This window comes from Peromyscus maniculatus, chromosome 22 (assembly GCF_049852395.1).
Source record: "Peromyscus maniculatus bairdii isolate BWxNUB_F1_BW_parent chromosome 22, HU_Pman_BW_mat_3.1, whole genome shotgun sequence".
NCBI classification, from domain to species: domain Eukaryota; kingdom Metazoa; phylum Chordata; class Mammalia; order Rodentia; family Cricetidae; genus Peromyscus; species Peromyscus maniculatus.
In genome coordinates this window covers 16,634,689-16,659,639 of record NC_134873.1, presented here as the reverse complement: position 1 = coordinate 16,659,639, position 24,951 = coordinate 16,634,689, and the positions used below count along the sequence as shown (strand labels likewise).

The following is a 24,951-nucleotide window of genomic DNA, read 5'->3' as shown; positions in this document are numbered from 1 at the left end:
CTACTTCTTAGGGCCATAACTGGAGCAACCAGGAACTCTGGATATACTAGGGAGGCAGGATAAATACTGGTGGAAGCCAGCAAGGATCCCTAAGGAGGCAGATTTCCCTGGGCCTCAGGGTACCAAGCTCTACCTGCATCTGCAAGCCTGGATTTGGTACAGCATGGTCAGTAGGTGGACAGCAGCAGGGATGAAGGTGGCGGATGCCTAGAGACACTCTAAGCTAAGAGCCCCAGCAACGGAGTAGGGGTGGAAAGGAAGGAGGCAGGGCAGTCCCCGCCCACCCAAAACTGACTCTGATGTTGCCGCAGGGGCCATCGAGCTGGACCTGAACCGGTTCCCGAGGGGCGCGAAGACAGCCAAGCAGTGCACCATGGAGATGGCCACTGGGGAGGTGGATGTGCCCCTGGTTTCCATCTTTAAACAGAAGCGCGTCAAAGGCTGGTGGCCCCTCCTGGCCCGAAATGAGAATGATGAGTTTGAGCTCACGGTGGGTACCGCTTCCTGCTCAGGAATAGACCTACACAGGCCAGGCTGGGCCAGGCTGGGCCAGGCTGGGATACGGAGGGTCTAGCACCATGGCGTAGACACTGGAACTCTTCTGTCCTTTCCCTTAGGGTAAAGTGGAGGCGGAGCTACACTTACTAACAGCAGAGGAGGCTGAGAAGAATCCGGTGGGCCTGGCCCGCAACGAACCTGACCCCCTAGAAAAACCCAAGTGAGTGTCCTACCTGCCTAGACTCCCGGACACACTACGTCATGGGTGGAGGGGGGGGGGCAGAAAAGAGAGCCCAGACCCTTCTAGTCTTCTTGTCCCGACTCCACGGGGACCACTTTGCCCCCTCCTGGGCCACATCACAGGGGGAGCCCTCCCCCTGAAGTCTACCTCCCCACTCTGAACCAAAGGAAGAGCTGGCTGCAAAAGAATGCGTCCCTTTCCCGGGAAACCTCTCCTGACCACGCCTCCCCAACCCCCAGTCCAGCAGTGATCTCGGTTCTTCCTAGTTTTTGACAAGGACAAATGGTGGCCAGATTCAGTGGCCCGACAGGTGTCAGACCCCCAGCCTGGTGCCGGTGGGCTTCCTCAGCGGAGGCCTCTTGCCAAGCCCGTTCCCGCCCCTGACTTCTCTCCTCTGCTCTTCCCCAACGCCCCAGTCGGCCCGACACCAGCTTCATCTGGTTCCTGAACCCTCTCAAGTCTGCCCGCTACTTCCTGTGGCACACCTACCGCTGGCTGCTCCTCAAGCTCCTGCTGTTGCTCCTCTTCCTGCTGCTGTTCGTTCTGTTTCTCTACTCTCTGCCTGGCTACCTAGCCAAGAAGATCCTCGGGGCCTGAGCCCCGCCAGAGCCCTCCTGCACCCGGTACCTTCCTCCTTCCGCCTCCGGACAAGGGCTGGTCAACATGTGGGACACACTCAACACACACACAAGTTCATATGTATGCACACCGTGCACACGCATACAGAAGCACACTCGTGCACATAAGCACGCACAGACGATCGATCACAAGCACATGCAGGCATCCACATAAACATGCATTGCAACTTTCAAACTTTGGGAAACCTCATCCCATTCCCAGAGCCACAGGTGGCTACTTTGTATTTTTATATCATTGAGGCCCAAGAGGAGAAATAGCTTGGCCAAGATCACCTGGCTGTACCTGGGCCTGTAACCCCGGCACGGCTGGGGGCAAACACAGGAGGATTTCTGGGGCTTGTTGGCTGCCAAGTTCAGAGAGACCCTCGCTTAAGGAGAGTGATTACAGCAGGACCCACTGTGGCCCCCTCTGGCCTCCATGCGTGTGCGCAGGTGTGCCCACTGGCACACACACGTATATCCAGCACGTTGGTTTTATACTGTGACATTTTATGGCGCCTGCTGATCTTGTGGCACACGTTGTGGACCGTAGAGGTTGACAAGGGGACCTTGGCGAGGAAACTCAGCAGAAGGCAGGGCCTGTTGGCACCCTGATGGTGGGCAGGCAGGAAAGGGTTGGGCACGGCACTCCAGCCGCTTGAATGCTTGCTGTAGACATTCTCTGTTGGCTTATCAGAGAGGAAGAGTCTGGGGGCGAGGGGTGGGATGTAGCTCAGCTGTAGGAATGATTGCTCAGTAATGCAGAAATCCTTGGGTTCAATGCCCAGCGATACATAAACCACGGGCAGCGATGCAGGCCTGTAATCCCAGCGCTCAGTTAGTAGAGGCAGGCAGATAAGTCAAAAGTCATCGCTGGCTACATAGTACAAGGCCAGCCTAGGATAACTGAGACCTTGTCCCGGAAGAAGGAAGGCAGGCAGGCAGGCTGAGCATTCTGATTTCCTGAGCCTATGGGGAGACAGGAGCCTGCATGATGGAATGCTAAGCACAAGATCTCAAGAACACCATGCATGGCCTGCAATGCCAAGTACCCTGCGTCAGTTCAGGACTGCAAGCAATCAGGTTGAAGCTGGGTGGGCTGTCCCTGACAAAACTGCCTCCTAGGCTCAGGGCAGAGCTGGGGCGGCAGAGGCCTCACAGAGAGGACATAGCTTAAAAGCTGGCGGTAGTGGCGCACGCCTTTAATCCCAGCACTCGGGAGGCAGAGGCAGGCGGATCTCTGTGGGTTCGAGGCCAGCCTGGGCTATCAAGTGAGTTCCAGGAAAGGCACAAAGCTACACAAGAGAAACCCTGTCTCGAAAAACAAAAACAAAAACAAAAAGCTGGCAGGCTGATACTAGCTATGGGCTCCACCCTGCCTCTAGCCCTCCCTCTGCCTGGAGAAGCACAGAGAGAGGAGCCCTGTGTGGGTGGCTCTTGTCTGCTGACAGGCCCCTCCCTCCTTCTCCCCACCCTAGCCGGCCTGACACAGCCTTCGTCTGGTTCCTGAACCCACTCAAGTCTATCAAGTACCTCATCTGCACCCGGTACAAGTGGCTGATCATCAAGATTGTGCTGGCCTTGCTGGGGCTGCTGATGCTGGGCCTCTTCCTCTACAGCCTCCCAGGCTACATGGTCAAGAAGCTCCTAGGGGCATGAAGCATCCCCTGCCCCGCCCGCCCCGCCCCACCCCGCCCTCCCTCCAGGGGATGCTGCATTTGCCTTCCCTCGCCTGGACTCTCTCCCAACTCCCTGAGGACCCCTCCTACCCCTGCCAGCTTTGAGCAAGACACCTGCTTGCTGGGATGCCGTCCCCACCCCACACCCAAACTGCCGCTTGCCTGGTCTTGCCCCAAGTCCTGCCTGGGGTTTGGAGCACAGCTGGCATCGGTGGCGTCCAAAAGCAGACACCTTCTAAGGTGTCGTGCGTCCACTGCCCAACTCCAAGAGTGACAGCGGCCCAACCCTCCCTTGGGTTAAGGCTCCAGTGGAATTAACCAAGGAACGTGGGGGCAGTGCTGGGAGCTTTGATAAGTAGGAACAAGTGGGAAGCATCAGGAGCCGCGCACCTCTCTTCAAAGTAGCCAGCTGCTCCTGCGCATGCTCTCCCCTTGGCTCCTCCTCCTTCCCACGGGCTGCAGCTTAGCCTGAGGCTTCCCATTACCCAGGGCTTCCTCTGGCCGGTGTGTGCTAGCCAGTGTGCGAGCTCCAGGCGCGAACCCGGTGTCCTAGCCGCCCTGATGGCAGCCACAGCCAGGAATCTACACTACCAATGCTCCCCCCCTGCCTCCGCGAGTCTGCTGCTTGCTTTGCCTTTCTTGAGTGTGATTTTTCTCTTAATAAAACAAACCCTGAGGCTGAAGTGGAGGATGGGTTTTTGAGGGGATGATAAGACTCTTTGTAACTCTGGGCTGCTGCCCCAGTCCAGAGGGCACACACCATGGTGGACCCAGAGGCCCCAAAGTATGGAGAACATCCTTCAGCTAGGAGATAATCTGAAGGCATACAACTCCCAAGCCCCAGAGTGCTGGTCTCGTCTCCTTAAAGGCATTCGGCCAAAGCTTTCAAAGACTTTATTAGAACTGTGGGGACCGTGGCTGCCTTATTTTGGCAGGCAGATACAAGAGCTCTGGAAAACCCAGGGTGGGCCCAGGCTTTCGGGTGACAGGTGGGGAACTCTAGACACCAGGCTTGCAGCCTCGTCTCTATTTTGCGGGCATCCGGAAGCTTTGGGTTGGAGGAATCTGCAGTTCAGTGTTTACCTGGAAATGAGAGGGTGGAGGTCATTTTCTGGCTTTCTGGGACGGCTCACAGGCTCACGGGCAGATGCTGGCTCTCTCCCACACTCCCACCCCTGTAAACATTGCTTCTCCAAAGCAGAGATGCCTCTGGTCCGGAGGGTGCCAGGGCTTCCTGCTTGCCGTCAGGGAGTGACTTCTTTCCCGCCCATCCCCTTAAACCTCCCCTCTCTATTGTTTCCTCAGTCTACCCGTGCCCCTCCCCCTCATCTCCATCTTCTTGTACGCAGAAACATCCATGGAAACAGGGGGGCCATTTGTCTCCAAATGTCTTGAGTTCTGGCATGGGCCAAGAACCCATCATGATGCCAAGATTCACCCCACCCACCTTCCAGGTGTGGCCTGGGGCCTAAGACCAGGTTGGAGCCACACATCCCCTACATTTGGACAAGGGACTGGAGACTGTCCTGGCCCTCTTGGCCTGGGACTCAGCACCACCCTGAGAGTGACACTCCACAGCCGCAGGGTGTGTGCAGCCAGGTCACAGGACTTCCCCTTCCTCCCCTGGCCAGTCCGTGGGAACGGAGTTACAGTTGTCACCGGAGGGGGACACCCCAGCAGCACAGAATCTGCTCCCCACTCACGGAGACCCGCAGTCATAGCCTAGGAAGCTGGTCCGGCAGAGGGGGAGAAACTCAGTGCTCTTGGGAGCTTCACCAAATCTCCAGGCTTGCTTCCCTTTTTGAACCGGGAGGACAGTTTCTGCCCAGCTCCCTGGCAGGTTGTTAGGACTATACAACCCCTGGGGCAGTTCTGGGACCTGGAAGCTACTTCTGGACTTGGTACTGTTCTTTAAAAAGGAGTAATTATGGCCGGGCAGTGGTGGTGCACGCCTTTGATCCCAGCACTCGGGAGGCAGAGGCAGGCGGATCTCTGTGAGTTTGAGGCCAGCCTGTTCTCCAAAGTGAGTTCCAGGAAAGGCGCAAAGCTACACAGAGAAACCCTGTCTTGGGGGAAAAAAAAAAGAGTAATTATGGCCGGGCTTGGTGGCGCACGCCTTTGATCCCAGCACTTGGGAAACAGAGGTAGATGGACATCTGTGAGTTTGAGGCCAGCCTGGTCTACAGAGTGAGTTCCAGGACAGCCAGGGCTATGTGGAGAGATGATCCTGAGTCAGTGAGATGGCTCAGCAGGAAAGGCTCTTCCTGCCAAGCCTGACTTCCTAGTCCTATCCCCGGGACCCACATGGTGGAAGGAGAAAACTGACTCCCCAAAGCTGTCCTCTGATCTCCACATGTGTGTCATGGTATGGAGAGAGAGAGAGAGAGAGAGAGAGAGAGAGAGAGAGAGAGAGAGAGAGAGAGAGAAATTAAGAATGGGTCTATAATTGGGAGGCTGGCTGAGATAGATGAATTGTCATGAGTTCAAGGCAAGCCTGAACTACAACGTGCAAGCTGAGAGAAGGGGAGGGGAGCAGATGTAGCTCAGTTTGTAGAGTGCCTGCCGAACATTCACGAGAGCCCCAGGCTCGATCCCCTGTTCTGCGCACACAGGGTGTGGTGCCTCGTGCCTGTAATCCCAACTCCCCAAGATGAAAGCAGGATATTGGAACTGCAGGGTCATCCATGGCTACGTATGGAGTTTGAGGCCAGCCTAGGCTACCTGACACATGGCATCAAAAAATTAAAACAAAATTAGAAATCAAAAGAGCAGTCACAGCAGAGTGGCACCATGACATCAAAGGGACAGAGTTACAGGCTTTCTGGCCTTGACAGGACTTGCTGGCAACTGTCTCCTCCTGGGGTGTGGTTCCCGATCTTGCTCCGGCCCCACATCCTGCCACTCACCTTGGCCTGGAGATACTGCTGCAGCAGAGACTGCATCTCGGCGTTCTGCTGCTCCAGGGAGTCGTTCTCCATCAGCATCTTGGCCCTGTCGGTCAGCACGAGGCTGGGGGTGGGGCAGAGGAAGCAGGTTAGACAGAGGCCAGCTCGGTCTTCCATCCTCTACGGATTTGAAGCCAGGCCCTGGGTGCTTCTGCTCTGGGTGGAAGTAGAGGAAGAACTGGACATTCCCCCTTTCTCCCAGGCTAGCAGGGACAGACAAGGAGACGGGGACTAGAGGTGCCGCCACCTGCCACCACCTACCACCTCAAACCGTGTGAGCTTGGGAGACACAACTATGGCTCCCGACAGAATTGTCCCCATAGACCACCCGGCTCCCAGCCCTTCCAGGCTCTGATACTGACTAATATTTCTCCAAGGCCTTGTACAGTGCATCCCAGAGGCTCTGCTTGGAGAAAGGGATAACATTGGCCAGGGATTCCCAGTACTCGGTGTCCTTGGAGTTATCTCGGACTTCCTTCTTCACTCTCAGGACTGGCCGAGTGTCCCTGAAAGTCAAAATCAGATGGTACTGAAGTCAGTCATATACTTGTTGATGTTAAAAAAAAAAAAAAAAATTGTGTGTGGGCGCGCCCAAGCGTGCGCGTGTGTGCATATGTGCATGCGTGTATTCACTGCCCCTTTTCCACTAACTCGCCACTGATTGCCTCCCAGCCTCCCAGTCCCTGGATCTCAGGAAAGTCCTCCATCACCACCCCACCGCCGCCGCATACTTGGGTTTCTTCAGCCCCATGACAAAGGCCTCCAGAATCTTGAGAACATCGTTGGGGTGGATGAGCCTGGGGGAAGACTGGTCTTCCTTCTCTTTCAACATCCTGCCCACGAGGCTCTCGTTGTCGCCTCCGTGGATCCCCTGCTCTGTGGGATCCAGCTCCGATTTGGACACCATGCTCCTCCTGTCCACCTGGGACATCATGCTCAAACGCTCCAGCTGGGACATGAGGCTTGTGCGCGCTGTGTTCGTTTGAATGGAGGTGCTGTGCTGGAGAGAGAGGGACATGGTTGGCGGAATGGGGGTGCTGTGCTGGAGAGAGGGGGACATGGTTGGCGGAATGGGGGTGCTGTGCTGGAGAGAGGGGGACATGGTTGGCTGGGCACTGGTGATTCCCAAACACGGCGTGATAAACAGGAGAAGAAACCAAAGCAAGCTTCCAAAAAACTTACACAAAGACAGAAGGCAGGCAGGTGAGTAAAGGGGGTACACGGGGCCCTGAAATGAGCGCTGTACTCTATCTCTGAATCCAGGTCACAGGTATTTGCTGTATTGATAGTCATGTGATCCAGTACTATACATACCCTTGACTCATAATACAGAATCGACCCCGGTATAACTTTTAAATTGAAGTAGTCTTTCTCTTTACTGTCTCCCAATCCCAGTTCATTCAGTTTACCTTTCCACAGGCAAACCAGTGTAACAAGCTTCCTATGCAGCAAGTGTGTCCCCTGGAGTGGGGGTGGGGTGGGGAATAAAAGCTATTTTTGAGATACCATCTTGTTATAGAGCTCAGGCTGGTCTCAAACCCATGATCCCCCTGCCTCAGCTGAGGATTCCAAGTACATGCCACTGCACTTAGAGAAAAAAACAAAAAACAAAAAAAAAAAAACCAGCATGTCTCTGACCAAACCCGTATCTAACTTTCCCTGTTTTTAATTACATCTATTTATTTGTGGGGGAGGGGCACGTGGGTGGAGAGCAGAGGACAACTTGTGGGAGTCTGCTGTCTTCATTCGCCACGCAGGTCCCAGAAACTCGGGCTGCTGGGCTTGGTGGCAATGTGCCTCTACCTACCCCGCCATAGTTCTGGCTTCCTTGCTGTCTTTTTTTTTTTTTTTTTTTTTTTTAAGATTTATTTATTTATTTATTATGTATACAGCATGTACACCTGCAGGCCAGAAGAGGGCACCAGATCTCATTACAGATGGTTGTGAGCCACCATGTGGTTGCTGGGAATTGAACTCAGGACCTCTGGAAGAGCAGTCAGTGCTCTTAACCTCTGAGCCATCTCTCCAGCCCCCTCCTTGCTGTCTTAATATAAATCTTTGTACATGTTCTGTACTTTGCTTTTTTCACAGACCAACCAACCTTATGGATTTTTCACATAATCATAAAAGAACTTCCTTGGTCTTTGTTTTGTAGTTGAGTAGTGTCCCATTGTGTGAGTGCACCATGAGTTATTAAATACACTCCTTAAGCATGAAAGTCTTCTGTTTCAAATAATGCTGCAATTAAAAAAAAAAAACTATAATATAGGGGCTGGAGAGATGGCTCAGTGGTTAAGAACACTGGCTGCTCTTCCAGAAAACTGGGATTCAGTTCCCACAGGGCAGCTCATAATTGCCTATAACTCCAGTTTCAGGAGATCTGACACTTTCACAGAGACATACATACAAGCAAAACACAAAAGCACATGCAATAAATTATTTTTAGAAAACTATAATGTACATATCGTTTCAACTGCATTAAGCAGCGTATCCAGGGGTATGCCTTCATCTCACCACTTGAAAGGTAGAGGGAGGAGAGTTTTAAGTTCAAGGTCATCCTCTGATACACAGAGTTTGAGACCAGCCTGGGCTACCTAAGACCTTGTCTTAAAAAAAAAAAAAAAAAAAAAAAAAGGATGAAAAGAAAGAAAGTCAACTGTATTAAGATCTATCTATAGAACAAAATCCTAGGAGATTTGTGAAGGATATGGTTTGACGCTGTCAAACCGTCCTCAGGAAGGTGACAGCCATTACACTCCCACCAGGTCTTGAGTGCGCCAGCACCCAGAGCAGCGGTTATGTGTTCGCAGACATCAAGCTCTGCTGTTCACCCGACAGGCAGAAAGAAGCTGGGTAGTTCTCGCTTGTGCGGCCCTCCTTACAAGGAAAGCCGATCGCGTGTTAAAAGTTCCCCGTCCTGGTCCAGGTGTGGTGAGGCTCACTTGTCATCCCAGACTTAAGATGGTGATGGAGGAAGACTAAGAGTTTGAGGACAGCCTGAGCTGGACAATGAGACTGTCCCACCCCCGCCTCCTCCTCCACGTACCGAGATAACAGGCCTGCATCGCCATGTATGGTTGGTGTAGTGCTACGGATCAAACCCAGGGCTTCCTGCATGCTAGGCAAGTACCTTCCAAAGAAGCTACATTCCCCAGCCCTTCCTTGGGCACTCTCTTTCTGAAGGCTGTCAGGAAACTCAACCTGGTGCTACCACCACTAAAAACATTTTTAAATTAAAAGCCTGTAACTTTTAACGTGACTCTCCAGAATAGATAGTTGCTCTTTGCAGCTCATACTGAAATTATTTAAAACAGAATATTCACAGTGCTACAAATGAGCCCTGCTTCGTAGGAGAGTGTGATGGATCAGATAGATAGAGTGTGATGCATTCAGATTTCACAGTGGTTTTGAAGAAAGCCCAGGAAGAGAGCCCTTGGGCCTCAATTAGAGCAACATCCCATCCCCGCCGCCCCCCCCCCCCCCCGCCCCGACACACACACCCAGGCACTCTGCCCTTTGCAAAAAGAAAAAGTAATAGTTAAACCAATGCCATTAGCCATTTCCCGGCATAGACACCCCCAACTCCCCGCAGACCCAGTGCCCACTCCGCCATATTCCCCAAATAGCTACAAGAGAAGACGACATGAGGGAGGGATGTGCCTCGTCGGAACACAGGGCACACGTCACAGACAGGGCCAGAGTGAAAAGACAGCCAGGACCCCATGGGGAAGCAAAGCCTCTGGAGGAATGAAGCGCTCCATCCCCTCAGCGGCACCCTGTCCAACCTGAGCAGAGGATAATCGGTGCGCTCGGTATTGAAGGAAGAAGTTCACCAGCTTGTACAGGTCCTCCTCACTTTCAATTCCCAGGGCCTGGGGAGAGAACAAAGATGGCCGCTCAGAGGCCTCACCAAACAGGCCGTGAACTCGGGGTGCTCACAGGCCCTCAGCTCCTCTGAACCAGAGTCAGCGGTTCCCCTCAGCATCCCTGGAGCCCAGATAGAAGGTCCAGGGTGAGAGCTGGAAGATGGAGTGAACTGGAACCATCGGAACACTGGAGCAAAGCCCAGAGTCAGGAGGGGGGTCCACACATCATGACCCCAATGGGAGAGGAGGGTCCACACATCGTGACCCCAAGAGGAGAGGGGGGTCCACACATCATGACCCCAAGGGGGGAGGGGGGTCCACACACCATGACCCCAAGGGGGGAGGGGGTCCACACATCATGACCCCCAAGGGGGGAGGGGGCTCCACACATCATGACCCCTAGGGGAGAGGGGAAGTCCACATATCATGACCCCAAGGGGGGAGGGGGGTCCACACAACATGACCCCAAGGGGGGAGGGGGCTCCACACATCATGACCCCAAGGGGAGAGGGGAAGTCCACATATCATGACCCCAATGGGGGAGGGGGGTCCACACATCATGACAACAAGGAGGGAGGGGGGTCCACACATCATGACCCCAATGGGGGAGGGGGATTCACACATCATGACCCCAAAGCCAAACTGAAGCTGAAGGAAGGCAGTGATAGCCCAGAAAGGCCTGGGGGACTCTGGTGCAGTCTCGGGGTTGAGGAAAAACTGAGAAAACAGGTTCTGACCCCCATCCCACATCCTCTCTCTGCCCAGTGGGACTCACAGAGAAGATGGCGTCCAACCTCAGCAGATAGCATTCACTCTTCTCCAGGGGGAGGAGCAGGCTCAGCAGTTTGCTCTCTATGAGGAAACCCTGAGGAGGAAAGGAAGATGGGGTCCCGCCGTCAGAGCCAGGTTTCAGGAACAAGGCATAGGATCCGCAGCCATCCGCAGTGTGACCCTCCGGGGACAATGCTACAGAGCAGAACCTCTAACCGCGAGCCTTTGGGCAGTGGGGTCCTCAGAGAAGGCCCTCTGGGGATGCCTAAGCCAGTCTCAGGAGGCAAGGACAAAGTCAGTTCCCATCTTGGGTTTAGACTGCCTCCCACCTCACCCCCAAGCCACTGGACAAACACCCGAATCTCCACGGCGCTTCAAACAGGACTCATCCTCAGTGCCCGCCTCCCCCATTTTCCTCCAAATCACTACAGAACCCGGAAGCAAACACTGAAAAGAAGGACACGGTGTGGAGGAAGAGCGAGCCACGTTGGAACACACGGCCTGTAACACAGATGGGGTGGGGTAGGGAGAAGCCAAGTGCCACACTGAGCTGAGGAGGTCATGCTCTCCAGCTGCATATGACAGAGGGGACCTGCCAGCTGACTCCTGCAGCTGGGGTGGCGTCAGCGGCACCAAAGAAAACTGCCCTGACTGCCCGGGGGCCACTGAGGCTGAGCTACCACCCCATCTAGGAAACACCCACGAGATGTTGCAATGACTTTAGCTCCAGCTGAGCCAGCCCCAACATGCCCTTACTCCAAGTCCAATCCTTGTTGCCAACACAGCGCAAACATTTCAGACCTGACCGAGCTGGAGAAAAGCCACCGTTGGTGCGGCCACAGGAGTGGCAGACCTGGCAGGTGGATTAGTAGAAGGGGAAAACGTTATTGTCAACCAGCCGCTGGCCTGCTGTGGGGACAGCCATTGCCCACTAGGGTTCTTAAAGCACAGCCTTTCAAGCAAGTCCACTCCCCGGGCCCCTCTCTGGGCAGGCCCGCCACTCCTGGCTCCAGGCCCCCCGGGCTCGGGGGCCTTACCGACTCGTCACACAGGAGCATCAAGATCCTTTTGGTAGTTTTTGCTGAGACTTGCTGGGGCAGGTCCATGTAAGCCTCGTCCTCTGACATCTCGTCATCTTCTGCAAGTGGGTCAAAGAAAGGAAGGAGGGGAGGGGGTGGCTTCTTGGCCTTGTGGACTTTGAGAAGCAGGCAGGAGGCTTTCCCTGACCAAATGGGCCTCTCTTACTGCTTCTCTGTGGCCAATCACATCTGAGGGCTGGAAAAATCCTACAGTGTGAGGACTAGAATTAGGGATGGATCAGAGTCTGACTAGAGAATCAGGACGGCCAGCCCAGAATGATGTATTTCCCCAAACTGCACCTGCCTGGGGGCTTCATGCTTAGAGTCCAATCAGGAGCCAAGAAGTGAGATGAGAGTTTGAACCTATTTATTTGCCATTTGGAGACAGCCCTGGAGGCAAGTTACACGATTTCGAAACCCACAGAGATCGGGAGCAGTCGATTCAAAGAAAATGGTGGCCTCACAGAGAAACCCTGTCAACCAAGAACTGACAGCTGACAGCAGGAGCCAAAACTTCTCTTAAAATGAGAAGAAAGGGGCTGGAGAGATGGTCCGGAGGTTAAGAGCGCTTAGTGCTCTTGTACAGGACCCGAGTTCAGTTCCTGGCACCCACAATATTAGTCTACAATCACCTGGAACTCCAGCTCTAGGAGATCCAGCGCCACCTTCTGGCTTCCTAAGGCATACACATGTAGCATACACTCAACACATTTTTTTTTTTTTTTGTAATTCAAGGGGGAAAAAAACAAAGAAAAATACACCAAAAGAGAGAGGGAGAGAGAGAGAGAGAGAGAGAGAGAGAGAGAGAGAGAGAGAGAGAGAGAGAGAGAGAGAGAGACTACAATTTTAAAAATAAAAATGCCTTATCCCACCATTACCCTATTAATTCTTAATCAGAAAATAGGAAATAAAATAATGGTATAACGGCTGGTAAGATGGTTCAGTGACCACAGGCGCTTGCCCCAAGCCTGACAATTCAAGATAGGGTGTAATAGCCCTTGCTGTCCTAGAACTCACTTTGTAGACCAGGCTGTGTGGTGATACTTGTCATCTAAGAAATAAAGCTTGCCTGAAGGTCAGAGGACAGAGCCAGCCACAGAGTTAAACATAGAGGTCAGGCAGTGGTAGCACACACCTTTAATCCTAACACTCGGGAGGCAGAGATCTGTCTGGATCTCTGGGAGTTCAAGGCCACACTGGCTACATGAGAGTGATCCAGTCTAGGAGAGAAACAGAGCCGGGCAGTGGTGGCACACACTTTTAACCCCAGTATTTGGGAAGCACACATGCCATTAATCCCAGCAGTAGGAAGGTTGAGATAGGAAGTGAAATGGCTGGGCAGAGAAAGGTATACAAGGTATGAGGAGACAGGAATTAGGGAGCCCTTTCGGCTGAGGACTCAGGGGCATTCAGTTTGAAGATTTGTGGAGACAGGATTGGCTAAGGGGTTGGTGAGGTGAGGAGCGGCTGTGGCTTGTCTCCTCTGATCTTTCAGCATTTACTCCAATATCTGGCTCTGGGTTTTTATTATAAGACCATTTAGAATTCGTGCACACAAGGCTGGTCTCGAACTCACAGAGATCTACCTGCCTCTGCCTCCTGAGTGTTGGGATTAAAGGCATGTGCCACCATGCCTAACTATAAATTAGTATTTTTTAAAAAATGACAAATCACCTAAGACTTACTGGTTATTCAAAGGGTAAGATAATTTCTATGATCTGGCACATGCCTGTAATCCTAGAACTTGCAAGGGAGAGGCAAGAACATCAGGAGTTCAAGGCCAGCCTTGGCTACACAGAGTTTGAGGCCAGCTTGGGCCACATGAGACTCTCTCAAAAGGAAAAAAAATGCATGATTCTGAGTCTCAGATAGCATACATGTTGAGACTATGGCCTTGAAAACGACTCTGTAGTGATTTCCAACAAGACAGCAAAGGCATTTGCCTGCTAACCCAGCAAATGTAGTTGTAGGGATCTGTCCCAACAATTTTCCAACAGAGAAAACAAAAAGACAAATGAACAGGGCTATTCACTCAGCAACAGGTGTAGTCCCCAAAGCCACCAGGCCTGTGATAACCAGAGGGCTATTTGAGTGAATTCGGGCACAGAGTCAACACGGTACCATGTGGAGAAAAAGGGAGTTTTTACTACAACCAGATAATCTCCACTGGTATAAAAAATAAAGTAAGGGCTGTGGATAGAACACAGTGACTTCAGAGCATGCCTAACATGTGTGAGGTGCTGGGCAGCACAAACAAAAAACAAAACAAAACAAAAAACAAAAAAAAAAAAAAAAAAAAAAACGAAAGGAAGTATGTGCTTTTACTTATTGTATGTGGAGGTACACATGTGTGGAGGTCAGAGATCAACTCTGCGAGTTGGTCCTCTCCTTCTAAGATGTGGGTTCTAGGGTGTGAACTCAAGATGTCAAGCCTGGCAGCAAGCTCCTTTACCCGCTGGACCCTCTCACTAGCTCGCTACCGAGCATCCCTCCTGCTTTCCCGGTGTCAGATGGGTGCATTAGCCTGTGTTCTCGGGAGGGGGGTGGGGGGGGCCTCAGCCTCCGCGGCTGTTCCTAGTCACCTGTCTGCAGCAGCAGCTCTTCCAGTATCTGTGTGACCGACTTCCGCTGCTGCAGGGAAATTGGCCCCACGTTCTTCAGGAACCAGTAGTCGGGCATCTGCCAGGGCAGCCCCAGGTGCTGGGCGCTGATGATGCTGTCCACGTTGAAGGCTCTCTGCGCCAGCGCCTTCGCCTCTTCTTCATTCATCAGCCAAATCTCCCGGAACTTCTCCGCGTCGATAGCGGCGAAGTGTCTGTGAAAGGAGGGGTCCCTGAGCACAGCCACAGCTGACCCCCGAGGCCTGGGCCCTGGCCCCCTGCCCACACCTGTCCACAGGACAAGAACCTGAGCAAGAATGTCAAACCCCCAGCGCCAGGACCCTGCGTGGCCTGAAATGCAGCTGTCCCAACGAGAAATGCAAGGGACAGAGGAACGGACGGCATGAGGGAGTCTTCAGATGCCTGGGCTGGCTCCAGAAGAACCGGTGATCATCCCAAGTCTAATGGGATCGCTGCCCCCGCGCCCCTACCAACCCCCCGGCCCGCCATCGCCCCCACTCCAGGACACGCGCCCCCCCCCCCCACACCTCATGGCTCTCTGTAGCTCCTTGAACTGCCCCACGAGCCGTTTGTAGTCCGAGGCCAGGGTCTGGTTCTCCTCCTGGAACTGCTTTATCTGCTTGGCGTATTTTGCCCTCAGGTTGTTGAGGACGTCGTGCAGGCTGATTGACAGGAGGAAAGCGTGGTGGGGGGTAGCTAAGCGGGTGGGACGAAGGTGGCCCCCACGCTCCCGCGCTCGCTCACTCACTCACTCACTTACTCACCGGTTCAGCTTCCTCTTCTGCTGGGATTTGATCACAGTGCTCTCCTCATCCCTCTTCTTCAGCACTTGGAAGTTGTACTCTAACTTCTCTTGGTTGAGCTGGTAAGTTGCTTTCATCTGCTGAAGCTGTTGCTCGAGAATCTGGTGTGCATTTTAAAAGCAAATACGCGCACATGCCGTACCGAGTTGGAACCTTGGCGGTTTGTTCAAGTCACGCTCTAGAGGGACCCCAGGGGCATGTGCCTCAACCTAAACTAGAAATTCTACCTATCAACACAGGGCTGGACTGGCGGCGCCTCCACGGTTAAGAGCACGCGTTGCCATTACGGAGGACCGGGGGCCTGGTTTCCAGCACATGTGTTGGGGGATTCAGTGCTTCTGCGGACACCTGCACACACATGTGCATACACACAGAGACACACAAACAAACAAGAACGAAAACAAAATAAATCTAGGGGGGAAAAAGGAAGTGTCGATAGAGGTGAAATAAAGGACAAATGGGAGCCCGGCGGTGGTGGCACACGCCTTTAATCCCAGCACTCGGGAGGCAGAGGCAGGTGGATCTCTGTGAGTTCGAGGCCAGCCTGATCTACAGAGCAAGATCCAGGAAAGGCGCAAAGCTACACAGAGAAACCCTGTCTCGAAAAATCAATCAATCAATTAATCAATAAATAAAGGACAAATGGATGAAATATAAATCAATCATCCCACAACTAAACCTGCACATTCAAAGAGGAAAGAGTATGTCGAGAATTTCCCAGTGCAGCTAATCCTGGTGTTTTCCTCCAGACCCTTTAATAAAAAAGTATGAAAAAGCTGCCTTTAAAAACACCAGAAAATAATTACCACAAAATCATAGTTTTCCTCAGTTTTGTTTCCCAGAGTAGCAGTATCAGTGGAAAGCATCCTAGGTTCATGTAAGAGGACAGACACCATTATTTTTCTCAAGGGAGAAAGGATACAGCCCTTCCTGGTGGAAGGCATGTTGATGGGTAGCTCCCTGGTGGTGGTAATACGGGCCAGCCGATTCACAGTGTGCAGAGATCAGTGTTAGCATTTAGGCATCTGCACTGGCCTGCCCTTAGGGTCCCGACAGGATAGACCTCAGCTGCAGCCGCTAAGGGCACCTCCTGTGCGCATTGCTCAGTTTCCTTATAGAAGGTGGGTCTTGACCACCTCCAGTCTCTCTCTTTCTCTTCCTTCACTCTCGGGGGGCTGTCTCTGCCCCCTTCTCTGCTCCCTTCTCGCCCCTCCTCCCCCTCAATAAAGCACCCACGTGGGCCCTTTTGTAGGGTGTGACTCCTTCCTGCTGCTTTTAAAATACCACAATCAGGGAGCAGAGAAAAGGGACAGACATCTGACAGCTCAGTTTTTCTATCTACTGTGTGACTAATATACATCACACATTTTTCTAGATGCTTCTGGGAAACCACTGTTGAAAAGTCATAGTCCCTATCTAGGTCTGAAACAGTAAGTATACATCCATGTTAAGACATTCAAGCCAGGCAGTGGTGGCACACGCCTTTTAATCCCAGCACTTGGGAGGCAGAGACAGGTGGATCTCTGTGAGTTCGAGACCAGTCTGGTCTACAGATCAAGTTCCAGGACATCCAGAGCTGTTACATAAAGAACCCTGTCTCAAAAAAAAAGGCATTCAAAGTACGCAGAGGGTGCTATGCGGGCCACAGAGAGGAACACTTTCCTTCCTCAGTCAGAAGCCCTTGACCTCGAGAGAGCAGGAAACAGCCCTGAGGAGATGGCACCCTCATGTCTGCTGAGAGCTGGATGAGTAGGACTCAGTGAGGTGACAAGTGAACCCCAGGCTCTGGGGAGAGGAACTGGCACCCAAGACACAGAAGCAAGGGTCAGAGATGCCGGGAGAGACCGTGAGCACTTTAGGATGCAAGGCACCAGGCAACGACCACTAGAGAGGAAGCGGGCTGTGCAGCTGAGACGCGCCAAGCTGAGGATCCAGAATATCGTCAGGTCAAGGAGGTGTCGCTCAGGCTGCTGAGCAGCGGAGTCCCCACCCTGTGGAAAGGTCACTCTGTTGGCTTGTAGAAACCTGAGTGGAGAGGCTGGAACAATCAGAGCCAGCCAGAGGCCAAGGCAGAGGGACTGTGAGTTCCAGACCAGCCTGGTCTACATGCTGAAATCTTCAATGTATTAGTTACTTTGTTTGCAAGTATGTGGTATCTGTGTGTGCTCACGTGTGTGTGTGTGTGCGGGATTGCATGCCTGTGTGGAGCACAGAGGTTGACATCAGGTTTTTTTCCTCAATCACTCTCCACCTTATTTTTTTTTTAAGACACTGAACTTGGAACTCACTGACTCTTGGATTTTTTGAGGCAAGGTTTCTCTGTGTGGCCCTGGCTGTCTTCACTTTTTTTGTAAATAATTTATTTTATGTGCATTGGTGTTTTGCCTGCATGTACGTCTGTATGAGGGTGTCTGAGTTACAGACAGTTGTGAGCTGCCATCTGGATGCTGGGAATTGTACCTGGGTCCTCTAGAAAAGCAGCCTGTGCTCTTAACCAATGAGTCATCTCTCCATCTCTCCAGCCCCAAAAATGTCTTTTGTTTTTGTTTTAGTTTTTGTTTGTTTTTCAAGACAGGATTTCTCTGTGTAGTTTTGGTGCCTGTCCTGGATCTCACTCTGTAGACCAGGCTGGCCTGGAACTCACAGAGATCCGCCTGCCTCTGCCTCCCGAGTGCTGGGATTAAAGGTGTGCACCACCGCCACCCAGCAAAAATGTCATTCTTAAAGGAAGATTATATCAGAAAAAATGTATTTTCCTACATACATTTAAAAATATTCTTGCCTTTTTTAAAAAATGGTACTGGGGATCAAATCCAGGGCCTTGTACACACTAAGTGATCATTCCAACAGTGAGTCATACTTTAAAATATATTTAAGGGTTGAAGGGACAGGGGCAAGAGAGAAATAACTTCTGGAAGTCATTTCTGAGCCTACAAATAAGTCCTCTGACCTCTATGTCTATACCATGGTATATGCACATGAGTGCGCGTGCATGCACACACACACATACACACACACACACACACGTAGGAACATCTCCAGCACCATCTTTTTTTTTTTAATGTGTATGTGTGAGCACCTGCATGTAAATATGTGTTCTATGTGCAGGTGAAGGCCAGAGCCTGAGTTCCAGGCAGTTGAGAGTCACCCCGTGAATGCTGGGAACCGAGCCCAGTCCTCCACAAGAGCAAGTGTGTTTAACCCCTGAGCCATCTCTGCAGCCCTTGGTAGCACATTGCCAGCTCTGTGAACCACTTCCATGATCTCACGTCACTGGATACCGCAAAGAAATCTTAGAGCCGAAGGGCTTGTCGGTTTCCCCTCTGTAATCTGGAAGAATTTAACTCTTCTGATTTTATAAGCAAAACCCCAAAGCAACCAGACCCAGGCGACCAAACCGCGGCAACCGCCATCCGATTGTTTTGATTTGCATCTCCGCTTGCACACATTTGATTATTTGTTGGCCATTTTTGCTTCCTTGTGCTTCTTCCAAACATGTGCTCCTGGTTTTGCTGGAGAGCAATTCCAGGGACCAACATCTTGGGCACTGCCAGTGTGCTGAGTGCCCAGCACCAGCCCCGAGCCCTTCGGGCTCCACCAAGATGCAAGGCATCTCCCACTGGGGTCCCAGAGACAACGGCACATAGGGGTTGTTGGCAGTTGTAGCCAAGGATCCCACACAATTCACAGAAACCTGTGTCTCCCACAGTCCACCTCTGTAGGGCACAGTGATTTGCATACCTGGTCATTAGTGTTCTCTGTGTTTAACATAATTTCCACACCAATGCCTCACTGTCAATCATCTCCGTTTTTAGTCTCAACACAGCCATCCTTGATTGCTATATATTAAGTATAGGCTGTTGGTCCTTGTTTGCTGGTGTTTTTTGATGAGGTTCTCATGTAGCCTAGGCTGGCCTCCACTTCATGTATAGCCAAAGATGACCTGCTGATCCTTCTGCCTCCTCCTTGTAAATTCTGACACGTGATGGATGGTACGCTCCATCCCCGGCCCTGCATTAACTGCCACTGTGCCTGGCACATGCTTTGTGGTTACCATCCCGGTATTCAAGACAACGGCCCCTAGTGAGAATTGCGCTTACGATTTTAAATAAGCACGGACCAGCTGGGCCTAATGGCATAAGCCTACAACCTCAGCCTAAGGCTGAGGCAGGTGTGCCATGATTTCAAAGCCAGCCTGGGCTACAGGGTGACTTCATGGCTAGCCTGGGTAACTTGAGACTGTCTCAAAATAAAAAGTAAGAAGAGGGCTAGGGATGTAGCTCAGGGGCAGAGCATGTGTTTAGTGTACATGACACTCTAAATTCAATCCCCAGAACAAGAGATACCAGACAGTGTGGTGGTTTGAAAAAAAAAATGGCCCCCAAAGAGAGTGGCACTATTAGGAGGTGTAGCCTGGTTGGAGAAGTATGTCACTGTGGAGGCGGGCTTTTAGGTCTCTTTTGCTCACGCTTCCCTCAGTACGACAGTCACTTGACTTCCTGTTGCCTGCAAGATGTAGGCGCTCTCAGCTCCAGCAGCATGCCTGCCTGCAAGCCACCGTGTTCCCTGTCATGATGATAATGGACTGAACCTCTGAAGCTGTAAGCCACCACCTCAATTAAATGTTTTCTTTGTAAGAGTTGCCATGGTCATGGTGTCTCTTCACAGCAACAAAAAGCCCAAACTAAAACAGATGGATGGATGGATGGATGGATGGATGGATGGATGGATGGATGGATGGATGGATGGGTGGATGATAGAGATAAATGAGAGATGGATGGATGGATAGATGTGTGGATGGATGGATGGATGGATGGATGGATGGATGGATGGATGGATGGGTGGGTGGGTGGGTGGGTGGACGGGTGGACGGGTGGACGGGTGGACGGGTGGACGGGTGGATGATAGAGATAAATGAGGGATGGATGGATGGATGGATGGATGGATGGATGGATGGAGACAGACAAAAGACAGATGATAGATGGATGGATAGATAGATGATAGATAGATAGATAGATAGATAGATAGATAGATAGATAGGCAGACAGGCAGACAGACAGACAGACAGACAGACAGACAGACAGACAGATAGGACATGAAGGGCCTAAAATAAAAGTATTTGTGGCTCACAACCATCTGTAACTCCCAACACTTAGAAGTAGGAAGATCAGAAGTTCAAGGTCATCCTTGACTACTCAAGATTTCAAGACTAGCCTAGGCGACATTAGACCCTAGCCAGAAGAAGAAGAAAGAAAAAGAAGAAGAATGAGGAGGAGGAGGAGGAGGAGGAGGAGGAGGAGGAGGAGGAGGAGGAGGAAAAAGAAATACTACTCAGTAAGCAGCTGCCTCTGAGACGCCACGGGTAGCAGCTGAGACACTCAGAGGCGACCGATTCTGAGGTGGGAGGCGCCTCTCACCTGCACGTCCCGCTCTAGCTTGATCTTGATGGTGTTGTACTCTTCACAGTCCCAGGCCCGCTGCTTGTTGAGCTGCTTCTCGTAGTCCTCCACCTTCTTCATGCGGTTGATGAGGTACTCCAGCTAAGGGTGGGCAGACGGTCAGATCCAGGAGCCTCCCTCCCAACTCAACCCTGCAGAGAGCCCGACAGACGGCCTGGGAGTCTCGCGGACGGCGATATCCGCTGGCGTTCAAAGGCTTTGAGTTCTCAGAGTCCTGGCTGGGTTTTTATTGTAGAAGCTATAGAAAGATGTCAAACGGGCTGGCGTGATGGCTCAGCTGTTGAGAGAGTAATGTTCCTGCATAGGACCCAAGTTCGGTTCCCAGCACCCACAGGACTCCACATCACTGTAACTCCAGCTCCAGGAGATCTAATGACCTCTTCTGGCTTTGGGGTCCTACACACAGTCATATATGCTCACTTATCTACTCATTAAAAAAAACAGATCTTTTTAAAAAATAAATTTTGAAAAGAAGTTAAACACACCCTATAACCTATCCTTTACAGTGCAAAATAATAATAATGCACTTTACTACTGTTGTTCCTTTGTTCTGTGTACCTATGAAATAAAGTGATACAATATTTTTTAAATGTGTCTTAAAATTGGATTATACAGACAGGCAGTGGTGGCACACACCTTTAAATTAATCCCAGGACTCAGGAGGCAGAGGCAGGTGAATCTCTGCGAGTTCGAGGCCAGCCTGGTCTACAGAGTGAGACCCAGGACAGTCTCCAAAGCTACACAGAAAAACCCGGTCCCAAAAAAATAAAAAATAAAAAATTGGATTGTACACACCTGCAATCCCACCAATCAGATTTAAGCATGTTCCAAGTTCAAGGTTAGCCTGTTTTATATGTTCACAAGTTCAAGGCCAGCCTGTTCTACATATTGAGTTGCAGGCAAGCCAGGTCTACATAGACAATTTGAGATTGTCTCAAACAATAACAATAACTAAGTAAAGTGTGTCTTAAAGTTTCCTGAGCTGGGGAGATAACGCAGTTGAAAGAGTTGCTTGCTTAGCATGCACAAAGGAAGCCCTGGGTTGGACCCCTGTACTTCATAGACTGGACATAATAACATTGCATCCCTATGATCCCAGCACTCAGGGAATGGAGGCAGAGGATCAAGGTCACTGGCCATATAGAGAGTTTGTGGCCATCCTGAGCTACATGAGACCCTCTCTTAAAAAAGGAAAAATAAAGACACTTCCTTGGGCCACAAATACTACGACCAGAGTGACTACCCAAGAAACCAATGACGAGATGGTGGAAACCCACCGGACACACTCGGCCTTAAGCCACACTGACTAATGATGAAGCACAGAAAGGCGCATGAGCCACGTGAGTCCTACCCCAGGGTCTTGAGACTCGAGGCCCGGCCACACCCAGTACTGCCCACGGGTCAACAGGTCACCCTGGACACCCCCACCCACTCATGCACCCCTTTACCTCCTTGGCGTTGTGAGCCTGCAGCGCTCGCTCCCATTTCTTCTTATTATTGGACAGCAGCTCTTGCCGTTCTAGCTCAAAGGCTTTCTGCAACCAAGACAGGAAAAGATCCTGGTGTCGGTTTCCACTGCAGGGGTGGGGGTGTCCCCCCGCCAGCGCCAAAGAACTTTCAGGGAGCCACACAAGCGCCTAGTCATACAGATGAAGTCACGTACCAACGTGGACTTGCCGAATTTCGTGTGGCCAAGATGGCTGCTGAAAGAGTTGACTGGAAGTCGGCAAATGCGTACTTCTCATAAATTCTGAAAGGAAGCTTGCCCAGAATCCCACAGCCCGGCCTACCAGAGGCCTGGGACGAGAGGCAAAAGAGGTGCTCTGGTTGGCAAGCATGGGGCAAACCTCGGCGTGTACCTCAGCCTTGACTACCATTGCCATGGCTACAAAGACAGCAAGCAGATGGTGAAGACCTGCCCATTGTGGAAGCGACAGTCAAGAGAGGGCCCCAGCCCTCTTGTCTCTCTTCCATTTTTGGAGGACCTAAAACCCCATCTCAGTCTTGAACGTGTGGCTCGAATCCAAGGCGATGACCTCTGATTCCTATTTGTCACTTCCTGTCCCTACCTCTCACCTCGACGGCCAGACACCAGCCGGACATCCCTGGCTCACTCCCTGTGGTTTATTCTCTACTGTCAGCTTGAACCGACACCTCCTGGAGAGTCCGAGACGGACTTAGGAAAAGAGCCGTCCTGCATATGGGTGGTACGTTAGCTTAGGACCCTGAGTAAACAGGCTGGGGGGTCTGGGTAGGGGAAAGGGAGACGAGGACACTCTTCAGCCCAGGCATACTCCTCCCTGCTTCCCACCTTCCCGTCAACTGCTCGGTGCCACGCCCTCTCTGGCAGGACAAACTGAGTCCTCCGAACCCACCAGCCGAAGCAAGACCTTCCCCCCTTAACTTGTCTTGTTGGGGTGCTGGTCACAGTGACGGAAAACTGACCGCCGCGCATGCGCCAACCCTGTCACAGCACTTATTAGCACCAGCCAGATGAAATGCCTAGGAACTGACATGTTTAGCGGGAGCCGTCGTCGCCCGTGAGAACACAGGCTCCAGAGGGGGCTCTGTTTGGTTCGTGGCTGTTTCATCTGCCCTGGAACGCTGCCGGCCATACAGTAAACACTTGACTATCACTTGTTGAATAAGTGAATGAGTGAGCAAACAAACCCTAAAGCCAGAGGTCGGAGCCACCAGGGCCCCACCTTGGACTGTCAGGACAGGTGTGGCTGTCCTCCAGGTGTGGCTGTCCTCCAGGTGTCCCCACAAGCCCTCACCTCGATGTGGAAGAGCTCCTGACGGAAGTTCTTCATCACGTTCTTCACCTGCTCCTCCATCCTCTCTAGAAGCAGGCTGATGTCGTCCGACTGTTTCTTCAAGTCCTTCACATACTGGTCATCCTTTATTTTTAACTCCTTGAGAAGGGCACAGGCAGAAGTTGGTCTTCAGAAACGGAGACAGAAGCAAGAGCTTCCAAGCATACCCACCCACCACCTCCCATTCAAATCTGTAAACAGTGGGAATCAAGGCAGGCTTCATGGCATGGCCTAGAGAGGGAAGGGTTGTGAGTGCGACTCAGCCTTGGCTACTAAGTGAGTCTGAGGCCACACTTGGTTTCATAGTGGGCTCAAGGCTGGCCCAGCCTAAATAGAAAGATTTGGTTAAAAAAAAAAAATATCCAGGTGTGGTGGCCTGTTGTGGAATTTTATTATTTTAATGAGGCAAAGATGTGTTACATTTGTTGATGCTGCAGAATATTACTTTAACTGTGTAAAGGTGTGTTACGGCTGTATTTTGTTTAATGATGTAAGAGTGTGTGTTTAACTATGTAAAGATGTGCTGCATCTGTTTCACCTGGCCTGCCTAAGGCACCTGACTGGTCTAATAAAGAGCTGACCAGCCAATAGCTAGGCAGGAGAAAGGATGGGCGGGGCTGCTGAACAGAGAAAATAAATAGGAAGAGAAATCTTAGCCACCAGGAAGGGGACAGGAGGAGGGAGGGGGAAGAGAATGGGGAGTGGGGAGAGAATGGGGGAGACGCCCGGAAGTCAGGAAGCCACCAGCCAGCAGACACAAGAAGCAGTGAAAGGAAGATGTACAGAAGCAGGAGCTGGAGAGACGGCTCAGTGGTTAAGAGCAAGGGCTGCTCTTCCAGAGGTCCTGAGTTCAGTTCCCAGCAACCACATGGTGGCTCACAACCATCTGTAATGAGATCTGGTGCCCTCTTCTGGCCTGTAGTCATACATTCTGGATACATAATAAATAAATAAATCTTTAAAAAAAAAAGAAAGAAAGAAAGAAAGAAAGAAAAAAGAAAAGAAACCATCAACAGAGTGAAGCTGAGCACACAGAATGGAGTCAACAGAACTGGAGACCATCTTCCTGAGAGCTGCTGGACATAGCACCTAAGGAGCTTCCTCTTAGAACAGAAATACAATCAAGTGGGTTTCTTTCTTGTTTTTCAACATGATCTCATTGCTGCAGCCCATACGCCTTGGACTTGCTATCGTCCTCCAGGAGCCTCCCAAGTGCCGGGATTACAGGTGCACATCACCACTCCGGGCCTGAATTAGTTCACAGGCTAGATGATAAAGCAAGGCAGGAAAAGCCAAGGACCCACCAGGCCCCGCCCCTTGCCTGCTGCAGCTCGCTGATCAGCTTGTTCTTGTCCTCCACGAGGCCAGCGCAGTGCACCTGCTGGGTGTTGAGCATCTCCCACAGTTCCTGGGGAATCCGCTTCCGTCTGCCCTCCTCCCATTTCGCCGTGATTTCGTCAAATTTGTCCTGGCTGGTCTTGAGCTCATTCTCCAGCTTCTCCAGTCTGCAAATAGAAGCAGGCTGGGTGCCCTAGGTCCTGCCTTCCGGAGGAGCA

At 51.7% G+C, this 24,951-nt stretch overlaps 2 protein-coding genes across 3 annotated transcripts in view; one reads left to right on the top strand and one right to left on the bottom strand.

Annotated features, from left to right (window-relative positions):
• Positions 1-3,099, top strand: part of Otof (otoferlin) — a 102,254-nt gene extending 99,155 nt beyond the window's left edge. For both annotated transcript variants that reach the window (XM_076558788.1, XM_076558787.1), the window contains exons 44-46: positions 312-490; positions 618-718; positions 2,835-3,099. In XM_076558788.1, the coding sequence (XP_076414903.1) occupies positions 312-490; positions 618-718; positions 2,835-3,015 (461 nt within the window). In that variant the 3' untranslated portion in view covers positions 3,016-3,099. The remainder of the gene's footprint in view (positions 1-311; positions 491-617; positions 719-2,834) is intronic.
• Positions 3,100-3,912: 813 nt separating this feature from the next.
• Drc1 (dynein regulatory complex subunit 1) overlaps positions 3,913-24,951 on the bottom strand; it is a 32,736-nt gene continuing 11,697 nt past the window's right edge. Inside the window, exons 4-17 of the mRNA XM_006994274.4 lie at positions 24,717-24,900; positions 23,357-23,494; positions 22,028-22,114; positions 20,538-20,660; positions 15,082-15,221; positions 14,845-14,979; positions 14,279-14,511; positions 11,655-11,755; positions 10,622-10,711; positions 9,766-9,852; positions 6,712-6,980; positions 6,343-6,486; positions 5,942-6,044; positions 3,913-4,118 (exon numbers count right to left, since the gene is read on the bottom strand). Coding sequence (XP_006994336.1) covers positions 4,062-4,118; positions 5,942-6,044; positions 6,343-6,486; positions 6,712-6,980; positions 9,766-9,852; positions 10,622-10,711; positions 11,655-11,755; positions 14,279-14,511; positions 14,845-14,979; positions 15,082-15,221; positions 20,538-20,660; positions 22,028-22,114; positions 23,357-23,494; positions 24,717-24,900 — 1,891 coding nt within the window. The 3' untranslated portion in view covers positions 3,913-4,061. The remainder of the gene's footprint in view (positions 4,119-5,941; positions 6,045-6,342; positions 6,487-6,711; positions 6,981-9,765; positions 9,853-10,621; positions 10,712-11,654; positions 11,756-14,278; positions 14,512-14,844; positions 14,980-15,081; positions 15,222-20,537; positions 20,661-22,027; positions 22,115-23,356; positions 23,495-24,716; positions 24,901-24,951) is intronic.